The sequence below is a fragment of the Octopus sinensis genome, linkage group LG1 (genome assembly GCF_006345805.1).
Source record: "Octopus sinensis linkage group LG1, ASM634580v1, whole genome shotgun sequence".
Taxonomy (NCBI): domain Eukaryota; kingdom Metazoa; phylum Mollusca; class Cephalopoda; order Octopoda; family Octopodidae; genus Octopus; species Octopus sinensis.
Genome location: NC_042997.1, coordinates 33572034 through 33591406, shown reverse-complemented (window position 1 = coordinate 33591406; position 19373 = coordinate 33572034). Strand labels below are relative to the sequence as shown.

General features: G+C 37.3%; 1 protein-coding gene across 4 annotated transcripts in view; it reads left to right on the top strand.

Annotated features, from left to right (window-relative positions):
• The window catches only part of LOC115209032 (ADP-ribosylation factor-like protein 5B), a 147938-nt gene that overhangs the window by 64105 nt on the left and 64460 nt on the right, over nucleotides 1-19373 (top strand). For all 4 annotated transcript variants that reach the window (XR_003881308.2, XR_004997285.1, XM_029777123.2 and 1 more), the window contains exon 3: nucleotides 16939-16999. Coding sequence is in view for 2 of the 4 variants with exons in the window: in XM_029777123.2 (XP_029632983.1) it covers nucleotides 16939-16999 (61 nt within the window). In the remaining 2 variants the exon portion in view is untranslated. The remainder of the gene's footprint in view (nucleotides 1-16938; nucleotides 17000-19373) is intronic.

Genomic DNA, 19373 nt, shown 5'->3' with positions numbered 1-19373 from the left:
GATGTACTTGCATAGCAAGTGATTTGATCTGAGATCATGTGCTGGAACGAAAACAATTGCAGCGTGGAAGGTGTTTGTAAGCCATTTAAGAAACACACAAAAGCCGTTCGATTCACTTCAACATTTAAGCTTAATTTGTCAAAATATTTTTGTCGCGGTCCTAAAGCGACGAAAATATTTTGACAAATTAAATGTTGAAGTGAATCGAACGGCTTTTGTGTGTTTCTTAAATGGCTTACAAACACCTTCCACTCTGCAATTGGTTAAATAGTCTTGTGACTTAAATCTCAGTCAGTGTTTTGATATACTGCAATTTTTAATCCCTCCTGGAATATTGTGAGCACTGAATTTTTTTCTTTTTTATCATCTTCATCATCTGTCTGCTTTCCATGCTGGCATGGGTTAGATGGTTCAACGGGCTGGCAAACCAGAGGATTGAGTGAAGCTCCAATATCTGCTTTGGCATGGTTTCTATGGCTGGATGCCCTTCTTAACATCAATAGCTTTACAGAGCATACTGGGTGAGTTTTTACCTGTTACTGGCACTAGTGAAGTTACCAAGGAACCAATAAGACCCCTGAACTGAGGAGGAAAATAATATATAAATTAAAATCGAAAATTATAAAAAAATTTTTTTATATCTGGCTTGTGAGTTAACCCTTGATCGACTCTGCCTGATTAGATCTATGATCAAAGACATATCAGTTGTGATCACTGTGTATTACCGTCTCTCAGGCAAAATATATCTAGGATTATATTATCCAATGTATGCATCCTTTTTTAAGATGGTGGTGTTTGAAGGAGATTTGGTCACTATTTCTAGCAATTTGAGTGACTCAATGAAGACTCTCTCACTGTCTGGTTTGTCATTATTTGTAGAATGATGAAACTTCGTAGATCAAGGTTATTGACTATTTTTCATAAAGGGATACAGACATCAAGAATAGTTGAAAGCTAAGGAACTACCAATTCTATGAAAGCATTTCTGCTTCATTTATACATCTGCATCATGATACCTATTTATAACTAAGTGGAACAGGACAGAAATAATTGCGCACCTTTGTCTGTGGCACAGCACAACGTAAGATGTTATCTATCAATCTTTTGACTCAAAAGCAAGCTCTTGGCAACATTTGATTCTCAACTTAATAATTTTATTGAGTCTGACACATTTGGTTTATTTGTAGAGCGATGCCTCAATGTTAAGTTCATCTTTCCTCTTATAAGATTTTAACATAGACAGATGGTTGTTTGAATGAAGTGTTGGGACATTTGCTTACATTCTTGAGTTTTGCAGTCACGTCATTGTTTCTGAGCAGATCACTTTACATTTCTTCTATCCACCTAGCTATCCTGGAATAAACATTTGATCAAAAAGCTTCACCAGAGCTTTAAATCCTGATGGATTTCTTGAGACACTATCATTTTCCTATGACTATTGGGAAATAGCTTACAATATCTAACAATAGGTGCAAGGGTGGCTGTGTGATTAAGAAGTTTTCTTCCCAATCATGTGGCACCATGGGCAAATGTTTTCTATTATAAGCCCAGGACCAAGAAAAGTTTTGTGAGTGAATTTATAGACAGAAACTAAAAGAAGTCTGTCATGTATGTATATGTATGTCTTTGTGCATACTCTTGCCTAGACATCATGTGATGGTAGTAAATGAGCATCATCGTTATACAAGTGAAGTTGTTTGTTGCAAATAAATAAGAAAAATCTCTGGCCATGGAAAGATATTAACTTGCTTGGAAATGGGTGAAAGTTGGTGACAGGTTGGACATCTGGCCATAGAAAGTCTACCTCAACAAATTCTATCTGACCCATGCAGGCATAGAAAAGGGGATATTCTTTTATTCTTGTTTCAGTTATTTGATTGTGGCCATGCTGGAGCACCGCCTTAAAGGGTTTTAGTTGAGGAAATTGACCCCCAGGACTTATTCTGTGTAAGCTTAGTACTTATTCTATAAGCCCCCTTTGCCAAACTGCTAAGTTACAGGGACATAAATACACCAGCACTGGTTGTCAAGCGATGACGGGAAGACAAACACAGACACACATATGCACACACATATATATATATATATATATCATCATCATCATCGTTTAACGTCCATTTTCCATGCTAGCACGGGTTGGACGGTTCGACCGGGGTCTGGGAAGCCAGGAAGCTGCTCCAGTCTGATCTGGCAGTGTTTCTACAGCTGGATGCCCTTCCTAACGCCAACCACTCCATGAGTGTAGTGTTTGCTTTTTACGTGCCAACCGATCATGGCCGAATGTATCTTTTTAATCTGTTGTTTACAATTTTACCGTTTTGAAAATCAGCACATGTTTTCAACAGTTTTTGTTATAAGATTGACAGAGATAGTTAAGTTTAACCCTAGGCATTAAGAGTCGCTGATGAAGATTAATATGGTCTACATCAAAATCCAAAATTGCGATCCGACTATGTATGTGGGTACTTACCCCCCTTTGTTCAATGCTTTTGTGGCTTTTGAGTTATTTTAACTCTCATTTTTAGCGATATTGAATATGAAAGGTGTAAGCAGTAAATCCATCATGGTTACTTTTTATTTTCTCTTTGCTCTTTCTGTGATTTTAGCAGGAGAGCAATGGAATAATTCCCATTTTGGTATAACAACTACTTTGTAGAAAAATTCTGCAGTTGTGTATCATCATCATCATCATCATTTAACGTCCGTTTTCCATGCTAGCATGGGTTGGACGGTTCGACTGGTGTCTGGTAAGCCATGAAGGCTGCACCAGGCTCCAGTCTGATTTGGCAGTGTTTCTACAGCTGGATGCCCTTCCTAATGCCAACCACTCTGTGAGTGTAGTGGGTGTTTTTTACGTGCCACCGGCATAGGGGCCAGAGCAGGCTGGCAAACGGCCACGATTGGTTGGTGCGTTTACGTGTCACCGACACGGACGCCAGTCAGGCGGCGCTAGTATCTGCCACGTTCGGACGGTGCTTTTTACGTGTCGCCGGCATGGGTGTCTTAACTACAGTTTCCATTTGAATCTTTATTTTGACGTTGACGTTCTCGACTCAACAAGGTCTCCTCAAGAACAGCGGGTATCAGTGTAATCATTGACTACTTTAAATTCCAGGTATTGAGTTCAAGTGGTACACAACCAAAAACCATATTGAAACAATAGTTGTTTAACAAGATATGCGATGGAAGTTAATTGTTAATTAGTAGCTTTGTTAAGAGGAAGAATGCACTGGAGTGTTTGCTTTTACTTGAGCTGAATTGGCTGCAAGTTTACAACAGTCCACCTGATGCCAGGCTTTATAGACACAGAACTAATAATTTCACCAATATAGATATTGGAAGACAAAAAGAAAATGTTTGCGTGGATGGATAGTTGTGTGTGTCTTTATAATTCTGTATTATGTATGGCCTGCTTGACTAATGACTGATCTTTGTGGAGATTGCTACTTATCGTATTAGTACTGCAGATCACTACAGAAATTGCTGCGTCATTTCACCCACTTGAGTAGAGTGAAATTTCACATCCTTATCTTATACATAATGGAGCTGAGTGATATATCTATTCTTTTATCTTTTGCTTGTTTCAGTCATTAGACTGCAGCCATACTGGGGTTACTGCCTAAAAGAATTTTAGTTGAATGAAAATGCCAACCGCTCCAAGAGTGTAGTGGGCATGTAAAAAAGCACCCACTACACTCTTGGAGTGGTTGACATTAGGAAGGACATCCAGCTATAGAAACCATGCCAAATTGGACTAGAACCTGATGCAGCTTCCTGGCTTACCAGTTCTGTCAAACCATCCATCCGAAGCCAGCATGGAAAACCGATGTTAAATGATGATGATGATAACTTAATTTTGTTATTCTTTTAGTCTCTTTTGCTGAACTGCCAAGTTACAGGGATGTAAACACACCAACACTAGTTGTGAAGTAGTGGTGGGGGTCAAAGCTACACACACACACACACACACATATATATACAACAGGCTTCTTTCAGTTTCCATTTACTAAATCTACTCTCAAGGCTTTGGTTGGCCTGAGGCTATAGTAGAAGACACTTGCCCAAGGTGCCACACAGTGGGACTGAACCCGGAACCATGTGGTTAGGAAGCAAGCTTCTTCCCACATAGCCATACCATTTGATTTTTAAAAAAAACCCATTTTTATAGATAGTTCTTTCAAAATTCTGATTTTGCTTTCCCCACATTAACTTGTGTAGGTTGAACCATGCAAAACATCAGAGAAAGAAACCTAGCTGTTTATTGCGATAAACATATAAGGCAAAATATTTTCATGGCCCCGTAAAATACTACTGTGGACCCAATTTTCTATTTTGCTTGTGTGGAGCCCCCTAAACAAGCCTAAGTCAATCCATTATCTACAAGAACCCTTACTTATTGTTATTAAGAAGTGGGCATGCATGCATGCATCACAATTATTCTTGCCAATAACTGCCGTCCCTTTTAATTTAAACTGTTAAATTCAAAAAATAAAAACCTTTGTTTAAAAATAACATTTTTGTCTTTTCTGTAAATCTTACATTTTTAGAACAGTGGTCCATTGTAATGTTAATAGCTGCCTCCATTCCGCCCCACCCCTCCTTCCTGTGTTTCTATTATGTATGGATATCTTTGTGTGGGGTTTCACTGGTTTTGTTCCTATGCCTTATTCACGGTCCTTTTACTTGCTGTTTCTTTCATTACTTTAACTATGAAGCGTAGATATTTATCTATCTGCTCTTGTTTGTCTGTCTCAGTTCTTTTTTCTAAACTGCTCTTTCTCTCTACATGTCTGTCTGTCTGTCTCTCATCCTCTTTTTAAATCCGGTTTATCCTTTCTCTTTCCTTCTCTCTAAGTCTCCTTTCACAATATCATAGTAGCCACTACATGGAATCTGAGCTCCAACATAAAGACATTTCACCCAATATACTGTTGACTCTACTAACCAGTGTTATTAAGGACAAAAATAACAAAATTACTACTGAAAGTACTCTCCTTTTTGTATTTAATATAATAATAATTCTTTTTTTCCTCAACAGCAGGTAGTGATATCATATATCATGATACTCTATAACTGCTGTGTATGAATTAAAATATGGCTAACTGTATAGCATATCATAACAAGTCAGCTAAGAAACCTCACGTTTTACTTCAAAGTTATCACTGTAATTAACTTAAATTATACGTGCGGAATTTGTATGATTGAATTGTTACAAAATACTGGGAGACTGAGCATTAGATTATGTATTCTCATTTCAACTTAAAGCAAGCCACATAAGCCCATCTATCAAAATTTCTATGAATAACAACATCTGAGTGGTAAAATATAAAGATAATTAAAGGAGCGGGGACCACTTCACCATATTTTATTATCCTGAAATCTGTTGAGTTGTTGTTATCAGTTTATCCAGAACTACCAGTAAACATCCCCCCTCCCCCTTCTCTCCCTCTCTGATGAAGTGGTTTTACCTAAAACATTTTACTTCTCCTCCTCTTCATGGTTAATTTATTTCACTTTGCAAACTTTTTTTTTTTTTTTTTTTTCATATTTGACTATTTGCCAATACAAAACATCATTAATTTCTTTGGATTCTCATGTTTCATTTACCACTTGAAGACTTCGTCTTTGTTTAATGATTCAAGAACAAGAGGTAGGCTTCTCGCATTGCTAAAACATTATATAATAATGTTGGGTTTTTTTTCGGTCAAAGTCATTTCAGCTGGTGCCATTATAGCTAAAATGTCATTGCATGCCATTTCTTCTTGTTGGTCTCGCTTTGGAACTTGCTGATTGAGAATTACAAGCAAATGAAATTCTTGTTGGTTATACATTGCTCTCTGTAGGCCACAGTGTTTGAACAGTAATTTCCTACTCTTTCTCTCTTTCCTCTTTTACTTGTTTCAGTCATTTGACTGCAGCCATGCTGGAGCATCGCCTTTAGTCAAGCAAATCGACCCCGGGACTTATTTTTTGTAAGCCCAGTACTTATTCTATCGGTCTCTTTTGCTGAACCGCTAAGTGACGGGGACGTAAACACACCAGCATCGGTTGTCAAGCAATGCTAGGGGGACAAACACAAACATACATACACATACATATATATATATATACATATATACGACAGGCTTCTTTCAGTTTCCATCTACCAAATCCACTCACAAGGCATTGGTCGGCCCGGGGCTATAGCAGAAGACACTTTCCCAAGATGCCACGCAGTGGGACTGAACCCGGAACCATGTGGTTGGTTAGCAAGCTACTTACCACACAGCCACTCCTGCGCCTACAGTAACTTTATACAGGTAAATAGTGTTGGGCATTGACAGTTGTCTGCACCAGAAACGCAATGCACCAACTTGTAGTAACCAGTTACCTACCTTACCGACTTCATACTCTACAAACCAACAGTGGAGCATCTATGCAGTTGTTCATCTTGCTAGAAATAGCAACCAAATGTTCAAGTCCTATTTTACCTTATAACATATAGACCATACAGTATACCTACAACTGTATCGCGCACCATCTTGGAAAACAGATGTGATAGTCATGGTTAGAACTCCTTTAACCCTTTCATTACTGAATTTATTTTGAGATGCTCAGTGTTTCTTCCAATTATGTTAAATATAACAAAGAATTAAGTAAAATAACATCGTTATCATTAAGCTAGAGTTAGGGACATAAATTGTGACTAATAAGGTTTTAATTCAGAACTTTTGAAAACCAGACATTTGTACTAAAGAGCCAGAGCCGGTTTCAGCCGGGTTGGTAACGAAAGGGTTAACATAGGCTTTGTCAGTCAGGGTTGACCTGTGACTAAAGCGAAAGTGACTGTTTGCACTTTGTAATTTTCAATGGCTTTATTTTCATCAACACACCCACTTTTGTTAAGACACATTATTATTATTATTATTACATAGGTCTCCTTTAGCATAGCTGGAAGCTGTTCACCCATTATTCCTACATTGCAGTGGAGTCATGATTACTCGATGTAGTAACTGTAAAATACATAGAAACACCAATGATTTGAAACTGATACATAAAAATGTCAAAGGTTATGCATATAAAGGAAAGGAAATAAGAACTCTATGGGACTCTGTTTGTTTTTGGTTTTATTTTTTAATGCAAGTTTGATAATGTATTTTAATGATGTTTGTAAGTCTCTGCTTTTATTTCTCTCTGATAGCTACACACTGAACACATATCAACTAGGTTGGGAATTTTTTGCACAGGTCATTGTAGCTATTGCACATTACATGCTTTCCATAATTAAAATCATTTAGTCCCAAGTGAACACTGCTCAAATAGGCCTGTGAATAGAAACATTCCAGGCATGACCGTTACATTTGTCTATGCCAGTGTTGCCTGACTGGTCCCATGCTGGTGGCACGTAAAAAGCACTATTCAAGCGTGATTGTTGCCAGTGCTCCCTCAATGGCTCCTGTGCTGGTGGCACATAAAAAGCACCATCTAAGTGTGCTTGATGCCAGTGTCAGCTGACTGGTCCCATGCTGGTGGCTTGTAAAAAGCACCATTTGAACGTGAGCATTGCCAGTGCTCCCTCAATGGCTCCTGTGCTGGTGACACATAAAAAGCACCATTCAAGCGTGATCGTTGCCAGTGCTCCCTCAATGGCTCCTGTGCTGGTGGCACATAAAAAGCACCATTCAAGCATGGTTGATGCCAGTACTGCTTGACTGGCCTCATGCCGGTAGCATGTAAAAGCACCTACTACACACTCGGAGTGGTTGGAGTTAGGAAGGGCATCCAGCTGTAGAAACTTTACCAAATCAGATTGGAGCCCAGTGCAGTCTTCTGGCTTGCCAGCCCTCAGTCAAACCGTCCAACCTATGCCAGCATGGAAAACGGACATTAAGTGACGATGATGATGATGACCCCTGACTATATTGTCCATGTGTTCTTACATCTTTGTTTTTTAAAGTTTGATGGTATGATTTGATGGACATTTGGTGATATTTCTTTGAGGTGTAGAATTACAGTTGTGGAGTTAGTTGGAAGTAATTATTGGCTTACAGAAGTCAATCATTTCCATCATCATTATCATTTAACATCCAGCGGGTTTTTATCCATCCAAAACAGTCAAATCAAGTTTAAGGGTTTGTGTTAAAAAGGACCTGGTAAAAGCATATAGGCTTATAAACATATAGGTGTGAGAAAATTTGAGACTTGAAAACCTATTTTGCATTCTTTAGTACAATGTTTCTGTTCTCAATTTTGTAAGAATGCAATTTTTCAATCCTATATTATTTTCATGGAATATAATGTTTCATGTTACATCCAGTTTGATATTATATTCAAACGATACTTTAAATTTTAAAAGAATTCAAGTTGCTTTAGGTGTTCAGTCTTTCAACTTTAACTTTTATGTACTTTAGATTTCTCAGCTGGTAAACAAAAATATGCATGATTTCTTTTTATAGTATTTTTATAGTTTACATTTTGTATATTCTTTTACTTGAGGATACACTTTGATAAAAGCAGACTCTTAAAAAGAAAAACAATTTTGTCTTATGCTTATTCGTTTATAACTTCTTAAAGATTAAAAAAATCTACAAAGGTAGGTGTAGGAGTGGCTTGCTTACCAACCACATGGTTCCGGGTTCAGTCCTACTGCACGGCACCTTGGGCAAGTGTCTTCTACTATAGCCTCGGGCCGACCAAAGCCTTGTGAGTGGATTTGCTAGACGGAAACTGAAAGAAGCCCGTCGTATATATGTATATATATATATATGTGTGGGGTGTGTGTGTGTCTGTGTTTGTCCCCTCAACATCGCTTGACAACCGATGCTGGTGTATTTATGTCCTCGTAACTTAGCAGTTCAGCAAAAGAGACCGATAGAATAAGTACTAGGCTTACAAAGAATAAGTCCTGAAGTCAATTTGCTTGACTAAAGGTGGTGCTCCAGCATAGCCACAGTCAAATGACTGAAAATGGTAAAAGAGTAAAGGAGTAGCTATAGCCTTTAAACTAAAACTTTGACAAGTTAGTATGATAAAAAGTAGTCTGTTGATTCCTTTTGTCCTTGTATGTGGTATGATTTTAATCAATATGAGAAATATTTGATTTAGTTTAATTACAAATTTAAAATTTACAGTCAAAAGTTTTGTGTACTGATTTCATGGCATTGTATTTCTATTAGGTCAAGTAACTGCATAAAAGCTCGCTCATCAATTCACAATAAATGAAATTTGTTTACAAGTTTGAGCAGTAAATGATGATAGGTGGTGTGGAGATCTAGTAACCAGATTAATGGTCATTGTATCTGGTTGTGTGATAGGAAGCTTGCTTCCCAACCACATGGTTCTGGGTTCAGTCCCATTGCACAGTACCTTGGGTAGGTGCCTTCTACTATAACCCCAGACTGACCAAAGCCTTGTGAGTGGATTTGGTTGATAGAAACCAAAAGAAGCCCATCATCATCATCGTTTAACATCCGTTTTTCCATGCTGGCATGGGTTGGACAGTTTGACTGGGGACTGGTAAGTCAGTAGGCTGCACCAGGCTCCAATCTGATCTGGCAAGGTTTCTACAGCTGGATGCCCTTCTTAACGCCAACCACTCTGAGTGTGTAGTGGGTGCTTTTTACGTGCCACCGGCATGGGGGCCAGTCAGGCGGCACTGGCATAGATCACTTTCAGATGGGGCTTTTTATGTGCCACCAGCATAAGAGCCAGTTGGGGGTGGGAGGTACTGGCATTGACCACGTTTAGATGGTGATTTTTAGGTGCCACCGGTGTGTGTGTATGTCTGTGCTTGTCCTGCCATCGCTTGACAAATGATGTTGGTATGTTTATGTCCCCTTACTTAGAGGTTCAGCAACAGAGACTGATAGAATAAATACCAAGCTTACAAAGAATAATACACATTATTTACATTTGACGGATATTTGTCCTCATCTTGTTTGTTGTTAACACAATGTTTCGGCTGATATACCCTCCAGCCTTCATCAGGTGTCTTGGGGTTCTCATTCCTAAGGTATTTTTCGATATTATTTTTATTTAGAATCGAACTCGGAATTTTTGGGTTAGTAGCCCGTGCTCTTAACCACCACAACATAGGAATGAGAACCCAGGTTCGAAATTTCCCCAAGACACCTGATGAAGGCTGGGGGGTATATCAGCCGAAACATTAACAACAAACAAGATGAGGACAAATATCCATCAAATGTAAATAATGTAAATAATTACAAAGAATAAGTGCTGGGGTTGATTTGTTTGACTAAAATCTCTTAAGGTGGTGCTCCAGCATTACAGACATTGCCTAAAAGTAAAAATGGAATAATCAAAGTTCACTGTGAGTATTTCACATTCTGTTTGGGCTGTCCATATAATTTAAGCTTTGCTCCATTCAGCTCTTCAGTTTAGGTTCCTTACATTCTTGTGAATATACTTGCAAAATAGCAGCAAATTAGGGGTGTCTTTAGATTATTGGCTTTGGTTCTCTGCCAAAGTCAACTTTGCTAATTAGCTTTTGGTGGGGATTGATAAAGTACCAATCTATTGCTCCTCTCTGTTTCTTTTTCTCTCTAGATTGTACCTACAAATTCAAAGGCTTGGTCCTGTGTCACATTGTGTCCTGCTGATTCAGCTTGAGAATTATGTTATGGTTACATTTCTCTGTGGAATATCAGACACATGTTAATTTCAAGAGTAGAAATTTAGTTGGTCTAACAAGTGTGTGTGTGTGTGTGTGTGTGTGTGTGTGTGTGTGTGTAGTCGAGACCAACAGGGAATCCACCTTTATTTGTAATGTATCAAAGAGAAAATTTGTCTTTCATTCACTTAATCCTAATTATCAGCTCATAAGATCATATGGAGATTATGAAAGATTAAAAATTTTTCTTTAAATATGCTCTTTCATGATTATGAGGTCTTAAGGGAGTTGAAATGAGTCTTGTTCTGTTTATTAGTTTTTCTCCAATTTCAGTGACTTATATGTCATGGGATTTTCGTGCATTCTCGAAAATCTGTTCATAGCTGATAGAATGTTTGGTGGTTACGGACTCCTTCAAGGAAAAAAATGTGACTAATAGTTGACATTGCAGCTATGTAACAACAAATGCACACAGGAGATGACTTTGAATATGACATTCAACCTTTATGCTAACTCTAACATAAGAGACTCTTTGTCAGAAACTATTTAAGCTTCTAGGGAGAGAATGTCTTTCATATGTGTGTCTGTGTATATATTATCGTTGTTTTCCATGCCAGCAAGGGATGGACTCTGTGTGAATATATATGTAGATATGTTTTTGTTTACTTTATCATATACAAAACCAAATATTGCCAAATTCTCTTGTTAGAAGAGGAAGGATGCAAACTAAACAGGATTATAAACTCGTGTTTGAATATTTTATGTATGAAGGCCTGTATATATGGGTTTGTAACTCCAACTTTTTTCCCCTTCTTTGTTTATCCCCCTTGTCTCTGCATCTTTGTCTGTTTCTCTCTCTCTCTGTCTCTCTCATACATATATATATATATATATATAATAATAATAATAATTGTGTACAGTGCTCAGGTGCACTACAACTCATCTAAAGTGTATATATAATCAGGTGTAGTTTCGGCGGATTTCGGAAAGCATGAGGGCCTTAAAGGATGCAGTGTCATGGCAGTCAACAACTGACGCAGGCAGTTTATTCCATGATTCAGCAACTCTGAGCGTGAAAAAATGTTTCCGAAAGTCATGGGAGCTGTGCTGTTTTCTGACTTTGTAGGCATGTCCACGTGTGTTAGACACATGGAGATCAAAAAGATGTTCAGTGTTGTTGTTGGTGAGGTGGTTGATAACTTTGTGGGTATATATATATATATATATATATATATATATAATTTTACAGTTTGCTTTTCTTGTTGCCAATCCTTACCTGCTTTTTAAGTGAAGGATTTCCTTTATTCTTTGATTCCTTTTAAAGTGCAGAGTTAGCAGTCATGCTGATGTAGTCACCATTTCACTCAAACAGGATAAGCCTAGAAAACAAAAACACAGAGAGAGATGTTTTTGAATAAAGGTAAAGGAAAAACAGGCTGGACAGAAGGCGGCGAGCTGGCAGAAACGTTAGCACGCCGGGCGAAATGCTTAGCGGTATTTCGTCTGCCGTTACGTTGTGAGTTCAAATTCCGCCGGGGTCGACTTTGCCTTTCATCCTTTCGGGGTCGATAAATTAAGTACCAGTTACGCACTGGGGTCGATGTAATCGACTTAATGCCTATGTCTGTCCTTGTTTGTCCTCTCTGTGTTTAGCCCCTTGTGGGTAGTAAAGAAATAGGTATTTCGTCTGCCGTTATGTTGTGAGTTCAAATTCCTCCGGGGTCGACTTTGCCTTTCATCCTTTCGGGGGTCGATAAATGAAGTACCAGTTACGCACTGGTGTCGATGTAATCGACTTAATGCCTATGTCTGTCCTTGTTTGTCCCCTCTGTGTTTAGCCCCTTGTGGGTAATAAAGAAATAGGTTGGACAGAAGACAAGGGATGAAGAATAAGAGAAACCTGTAATAATTATTTCTAACAAATGCACAAGGCCTTAAATTTTGTGGGAGTTGAAGTTGACCATGCCAAAATTTGAAATCAGGACATGAAAAACCTTAGCTTAATATAAATACTCGGGCATGGCTGTGTGGTTAGGGAGCTTGCTTCATAGCTATATGGTTTCGGGTTCAGTCCCACTGCGTGGCACTTTGGGTAGGTGTCTTTCACTATAGCCCCGAGCCGACTGGAGCTTTGTGATTGAATTCGGTAGGTGGAAGTTACTGCCGTGTGTGTATATGTGCGTGTAGGTGCTTGTGCCTCTCCGAAAGAGAGAGAGGGAATGCATTTTGTTTGATTACCGGTTCCATCACACTTATAAAAATGAAGACGTCAACAAAGTCGATTAAAAAAAAAGTAATATGTACTGGCTTGCTTTTTCTTTTTTTTTTAATGTATATTATTAAAATTCACATAGGAAAAATTGAAGAAAAATAGTTTAAAATTCATAACAAAATAGAAAGATAAACATTTGTATCTGACGGCAGCATTCCTACATTGCCGTCGCCATCTGAGGTTTCTCTTTACATAAGTTAAAGAAATAGAATAGCATAGCTGTGAAAAAATTCTGAAATTCTTTTAGAAAGCCACCCAATGCAAGTTGGAAACGGGGGTGAAAACAAATGAAAAGCAGAACAACAGTTTGCTCACCCCCCCACCATTTGGGGTTGCACATGTTGCACACCATCTCACCTCACCTTCCCTACCCTCCCCATACATTATCTCCATCCTAGAATGTCTACAGTCACTAAGCCTGTCCCCCATTTTCTTCTAATAAAGGATTTTAAAATCTGAAATATTGAGATAAAAAAACAAATATACAAACTGTTGTTCCTGTCTGGTTTCTGTTCTCACTCTCCCATTTCTAACTTCCAGTTTTGTGGCTTTCATAAAACATGTGCATGCGCGCGCGCGCGCGCGCGCGCACACACACACACACACACACACACACACACACACACACACACACACACACACACACACACAGACACACACACACACACACACACACACACACCTCTACCTTTTTTCTTTTACTTGTATCAGTCATTAGACCCCAGTTGCACCGTCCAACGCATGCCACCATGGAAAGCGGACGTTAAATGATGATGATATATATGTATGTATGTCATCATCATCGTTTATTGTCCATTTTTCATGCTGGCATGGGTTGGATGGTTTGACAGGAGCTGGCCACCTGAAGAGTCATCCAGGTTTCATGTCTGTTTGGCATGGTTTTTACAGCCTGATGCCTTTTCTAGTGCCAACCACTTTACAGTGTGTACCAGGTGCTTTTATGCAGCTCCACACTGGTGTGCTTACATGGCAGTGGTACAGGTATTTTTTATGTGGCATCAGCATGCATGAGCCCACCAGATTAGGAACACCTAGCTAGAGAGGGATGCAGGGGACATGCTTATATGCAAGGACAACCTTGATTTTACTTAGCTTGACATATCTTCTCAAGCACAGGAAACCACCAGGAGTCTTGGTCTCCTGTCATCCCCTCTGTGAGACTCAATGTTTATATATATATGGACTCTCCAATAGTAGATGATAGATGAAGGTTCTGCTGTTTCTTGCTGATCAATGGTTTTGTTTATAGTCATCAAATGTTTGTTCTGAACATTAGCACTCTCCCTCAAATGAAGTTTGTTGTTAAACTTCACCATGTCAACAAATTTTCTGTTTGCTCAGCACTTCCAAAGTCTTGTGGAATAAAAAGTCCCTTACTTGAAAAACAGGTAAGGTTTAATTACACAAAGGGAATATGGCTGTAAAGATGTCTCCAGAATTTGTTTTTTTTTAACCTATGCTAACATAGGGCGGGGGGGGGGGAGACATACAGGTGTATGAACAGACACAGTAGTTTAATGAACCCACAGAATTATTGGAAACAGTCTATAGTTAATCATGGCTATCAATTTGCTCGCATAATCTTGGTTCATTTTTGTTTACTAATCTTAAACTCCACCCTACTAAAGCTTGGGGACTTTTATGTAATATTATATTTATTTGTATCCACAGATACTCATATTTTTGTTCTAATAACCATGCAAGTAACATTTCTATTCACGCGTAACTTAAATATATATGTAAATCTTCAATTTCTTGAACAGAAAGATAGTTTTTGTTGGCACATTTTTTTGTCACTTTCTTGGATGTTTATTTTAAATTATATATATTGCATAAAGTATTTTTTTAAATGACAGGAAATAAAAAAAGAAAAAAATGCTGGCTTCTAAATGTGTACTATTCAAAACAAGAATTCAGAAATGTGTAATAAAAAAATAGTTTGAGAGATTTTCAAGAATCCTTGCTTAAAAATCTGTGACAGACTGTAGTAAAACTGAGAATATTCAATGTGATCCTGAAAATCATATTGATTTTGTTGAATAAATAAATAATATATATCAATTGTGTACTAATTCATACAACAGGTGCACTTTTTCAGCCAACACTGATAAAGTCCAAATGTCATTGTTTAACGAAGATAAACAAAAATACAATTATTCATTTGATAGTTTTTCAAGAGAAAAATTTATGAATGGCAATTTTGTAATTATGTTTGTCCAACAAGAAATAACAAGATCAAAACAGCTAGATATATATTACAAGATGACGATATTACAAGATATTCCATGTATAACATGGAATATCTAAAGTTCAAAACTTTGAAAACTGAAGAATTTTTTTAGGGAAAAAAAATATGTATGATTCACCTATTTTGAAATATTTACTTATCTAGTTAATTCAAAGCCTTATGAGTGAATTTGGTTGACAGAAACTGAAAAAAAAAAATCTGTCATGCATTTTTATGTCTGTGTGCATATGGGTGTGTACATGTGTATTTGTTTGGTTACATTCGTTAGCTTAACGAGTTGCAAGTTATAAGCAATGTTGCTGATGTTACTTCTGTCGACAAAGCATCTTCTTCTTTTGCATCTTTGGTAATGTGTGAAGTAAGATATCCCTTACTTGAAAAACAAATTAGGTTTTGAAACAGGGAAGGGAATCTGGTTGATAATGTATTTAACTAAACTTGATAATGGATTTGACTAACCCATGCTAGCATGTAAAAATGAATGAAATTAGGAGTTACAATTTTTTACATTATCCCCTATTGCCAGTTTCCTTTTTAATGACATCACTTTCCTCGAAGATTCCCCAACTCCCTCCAAAAGAGAAGTCAGTGTCATACACACGGTATATTCTTTTACCAATTTTTGTCCATTTCATTACTTGTAAATTAATGATGCATATTAGTGGTGACCCCCTTCGGTCAGACACTGACCATGGGTTTGCACCTAGAGAGTTACCCTCTGAGGCACAAATCTGGGCAAGGTTGTTTTATGGAAGACCAGCAGTCGCCCATGCATACCGGCCTCCCCTCTCCACATCACCGATGTTGTTCAAGGGAAAGGCAAAAGACCGATACAGCTTGGCACCTGTGACGTTGCAACTCATTTCTACAGCTGAGTGAACTGGAGCAACGTGAAATAAAGTGTCTTGCTCAAGAACACAACATGCAGCCTGATCTGGGATTCGAACTCACAACCTCACGATCGTAAGCTCGACGCCCACTGAGCCATGCGTCTTCACAGCATGAATGTAAAAATGAATATTATTACATGAATGCATATTATATATGAATGAACGACAGTACTTGAAGATGGTTTGTTTCTTTAAATGCTGCATGCACACAACTGTAGTAGCTTTAACCCATTAGCCTATAAAACCAGCCATATCCAGCCAAAATATTCTGCCTGTTTTATGCTCAAACTGGCCAGATCTTGTCCCTCACACCAACCTTACAATGTGATTCTAAAAATGAACTATTTCATCATCAAAATCTTGAAGTTACAAAGCTATGCACGATTAATTCAAAACGATGTGAATAAATAACCGTTACTTTTGACAAAATAATGTGAATGCTAAAGGATTAATGGTTAGTATGAATTAAAAAAAAAACTCTTCATACTTAGAAAACAAATTATTTATGTGGAAAAGTGTCACTTGGAATGTTTTGTCCCTCTGGGCTTTTCAAATTTTGAAGAAATAGTTTGTTTTTTTAACCCAAAATAGATATATTCCACTGAATAAATTGTTCTGTATTCAATCATTGTTTTAAAAATTTTTTAATTTTTATTGTTTCATCTTAGGTTGATTGCAGTGCTGTTAGAGCATACCTCTGATTGAAAGTATTCCGCCCATGACCTTCCTGTCATAATTTTGGAATTGCATCAGTATCATCCACTGCATTCTTTTATTTTTAAACATGAGTATGTAATTTGTGTGAAATTTTTAGTAGGTTGAGTGACCACATAGAAACCTCAAGTTGTTTTCTTTAAATAAATAAAATATACATTTATTTAATTTTTTTTTTTTACAGAGCACAAGGTGATAATTGTTGGATTAGACAATGCTGGTAAAACAACTATTTTATACCAATTGTGAGTATCCTTTAACTTTTATATTTTTCTTCTTCTTCTCTCTCTCACACACACATGACTCTAATACATCACAAAGTGATGAGTTCAAACTTTGCGATCATTTTTATTGCACCATTGATTGAAGCCCATAACTTACTCAGAGTTTGGATAATAATCTTCTTTATTGCTTCATGACTGGAACTTGGGTGATGAAATGTGTTACAATGTCATTTGATATTTCATTTTTTGCTTGTTTTTTTTTTTCACTTGCTCATTTTTTCCCCCTTTTATGTAGGGTAATTATATATATTTACTTCTGTTTCACATTTGAGTGGTGAACTGAAATAAGGGCACCAGTTTATGAAAGGAAAAGGCACTTGCTCCATCAATATGGAATTGTCCAGCTTGATTTAAAAAAAAATGTATGTAAAATGATAAAAGGGAGAAAGTATGTTTACCAGAAGTGAGGAAAGAGTTAAAATCAATCTCGATAGCTTTGAACAATTTCAAGCTACTGATGTGACTCTATAGACTTGTTTTGTCAAATACATTGCCTTCAAGCTACTCTTAGATTTCACAATCCTCCCAATATGTGAGTCTTTTTAATTAACATTTAACTGATGGTTCAGTTTCACTTCATACTTCTCCGAGAGAATTTAATTTATCTTTTCAAATACCAAGCAGCCTTTAGCAATTTTAAAAGTTACATGCAACAAAAGCTTTTTGTATCTCCTCCTATTTATCTCATTGAAGACAAGAAATTATAATGAAGAAATGTAGGAATGAGTTTTCTGTCATGATAATACAACCTATTCACAGATTTGTGATGCCTGTGAATGAATTCTAGTAAATCAAATACTTTTGGCTGACATTTCTGTATGTTATTGGGATGCATGATCTCAAACAGATCAAATAGTAGTGAAATATATTTGGCAGTTTTTGTTCATGACCATCCTACTTGGTGAATAAGAAATTTTAGTCCGGAATCAAAGAAATTTATGTAAATGCTAATTTTTATTTGTTAACATTTGGTTGACTGGAATGGAAGAAGCAAAATGACAAATATTTGTTTAGTCATTTTGTCAGCATATTTTGTAACTCTATGTAACAGACAAATATTTTACTGGCAGACAATAAAAGTGTGATGCTTATGTTTTTCCTCAAAACATTGAACTGTCTGTGAATGAATGAAATGAATTGGCTTCAATAAGAAATTGAAATCCAGTTCCAGACGCATCTTCCTATGAGCTTATTCTTCCTTATGTAGGAGTCCTAACTATGGTGGTGGAGGCGCAATGGCCCAGTGGTTAGGGCAGCAGACTCGTGGTCGTAGGATCTCGGTTTCGATTCCCAGACTGGGCATTGTGAGTGTTTATTGAGCGAAAACACCTAAAGCTTCACAGGGCTCCTGCAGGTGGTGGTGGTGATCCCTGCTGTACTCTTTCACCACAACTTTCTCTCACTCTTTCTGTTGTACCTGTATTTCAAGGAGCCGGCCTTGTCACTCTCTGTGTCACGCTGAATCTCCTCGAGAACTACGTTAAGGGTACACGTGTCTGTGGAATGCTCAGCCACTTGCACGTTAATTCCACGAGCAAGCTGTTCCGTTGATCGTATCAGCTGGGACCCTCATCGTCGTAACCGACGGAGTGCTCCTATAACTATGGTGATCCATTTTTGTTCTCATGATTAAGAGCAGATAACTCAGTTAATTTCCACTGAGTTTAAAGATTAGTATTTTTTTTTCTTCTTTAACTATATTTTTCTTGTTAACTACTACCCTTACTCAAGGGTTTCATTATGCGCTTAGGAGAGACCACTCTTATTACAGGCTTTACTTAGAAAAATATTTGACATAACAAATGACCTAACAAAACACTCATCAAATATGCAGTTTTCTTATTACCAACATTAGTGAATTATATAGCACAGCTGAGTGAACCGTGCTATTGAAATTTAAGTACTTTGGCTACAGAGCACAGTTAAGAGATATTGGTTTTATATGAATTACTGATTCCCTTGTTAGTAGGGCATTAAGTTTTCTCAAAGAAAACATGAATCCATTTTCAGTATGTCTACTTCTGCTCTATATATTTTTGCTATTATTTATCCTTGTTTGTTAATTTTTTTTTATTGAATTGGTATGCATTATGTATTATGTAAGACTATCTGATGGTTGATCTTAATGTGTCATTTTCAACAGCAGTTGCAAGCACCTGGTCTTTTATCTGTGTTGTAAGATTGATCGCTGATATGTAACATCTACTAGTTGTACATTTGAAGTGTGTTTATGGCTGCTGTCATTAAGTCTTTCTGCTTTAGTGAAGTTTAATGGAGGTTGTAATTGCAGTATTCTTAAATTTGTGTCTCTATAATTTGTGCAGCTTTGCACTGG